This window comes from Myotis davidii, unplaced genomic scaffold (assembly GCF_000327345.1).
Source record: "Myotis davidii unplaced genomic scaffold, ASM32734v1 scaffold3578, whole genome shotgun sequence".
NCBI classification, from domain to species: domain Eukaryota; kingdom Metazoa; phylum Chordata; class Mammalia; order Chiroptera; family Vespertilionidae; genus Myotis; species Myotis davidii.
Window position 1 is genome coordinate 355,080 of NW_006289094.1, and position 258 is coordinate 355,337.

At 67.1% G+C, this 258-nt stretch overlaps 1 protein-coding gene across 1 annotated transcript in view; it reads right to left on the reverse strand.

Moving 5' to 3' along the window:
- Nucleotides 1-258, reverse strand: part of ANO9 (anoctamin 9) — an 18,752-nt gene that overhangs the window by 2,980 nt on the left and 15,514 nt on the right. The window contains exon 13 of the mRNA XM_015562392.1: nt 18-204. Coding sequence (XP_015417878.1) covers nt 18-204 — 187 coding nt within the window. The remainder of the gene's footprint in view (nt 1-17; nt 205-258) is intronic.

Consider the following 258-nt stretch of genomic DNA (forward strand, 5'->3'; position numbering starts at 1 on the left):
CGGCTCCGCCCACGCACTCATTTCCATGAACTCGTCAAACAAGCTGAAGGTGTAGACGGGGTTTAGGCGGTAGTTGCGCTGCCAGTCCCTCAGCTCGGGGTCCCGGGCCTCGCTGCCCCGCATGGAGCGCCACTTGTGGGACAGCCACCTGGGGGACAGGAACCAGGTAGTGGGTGGAGGGCCCCGGAGCACTGGCTCTGGGCGCTGGGGAGGAGGATGTGGAGGGGGTAACCGAGGGAGGAGGGAGGAGGGGGGAGG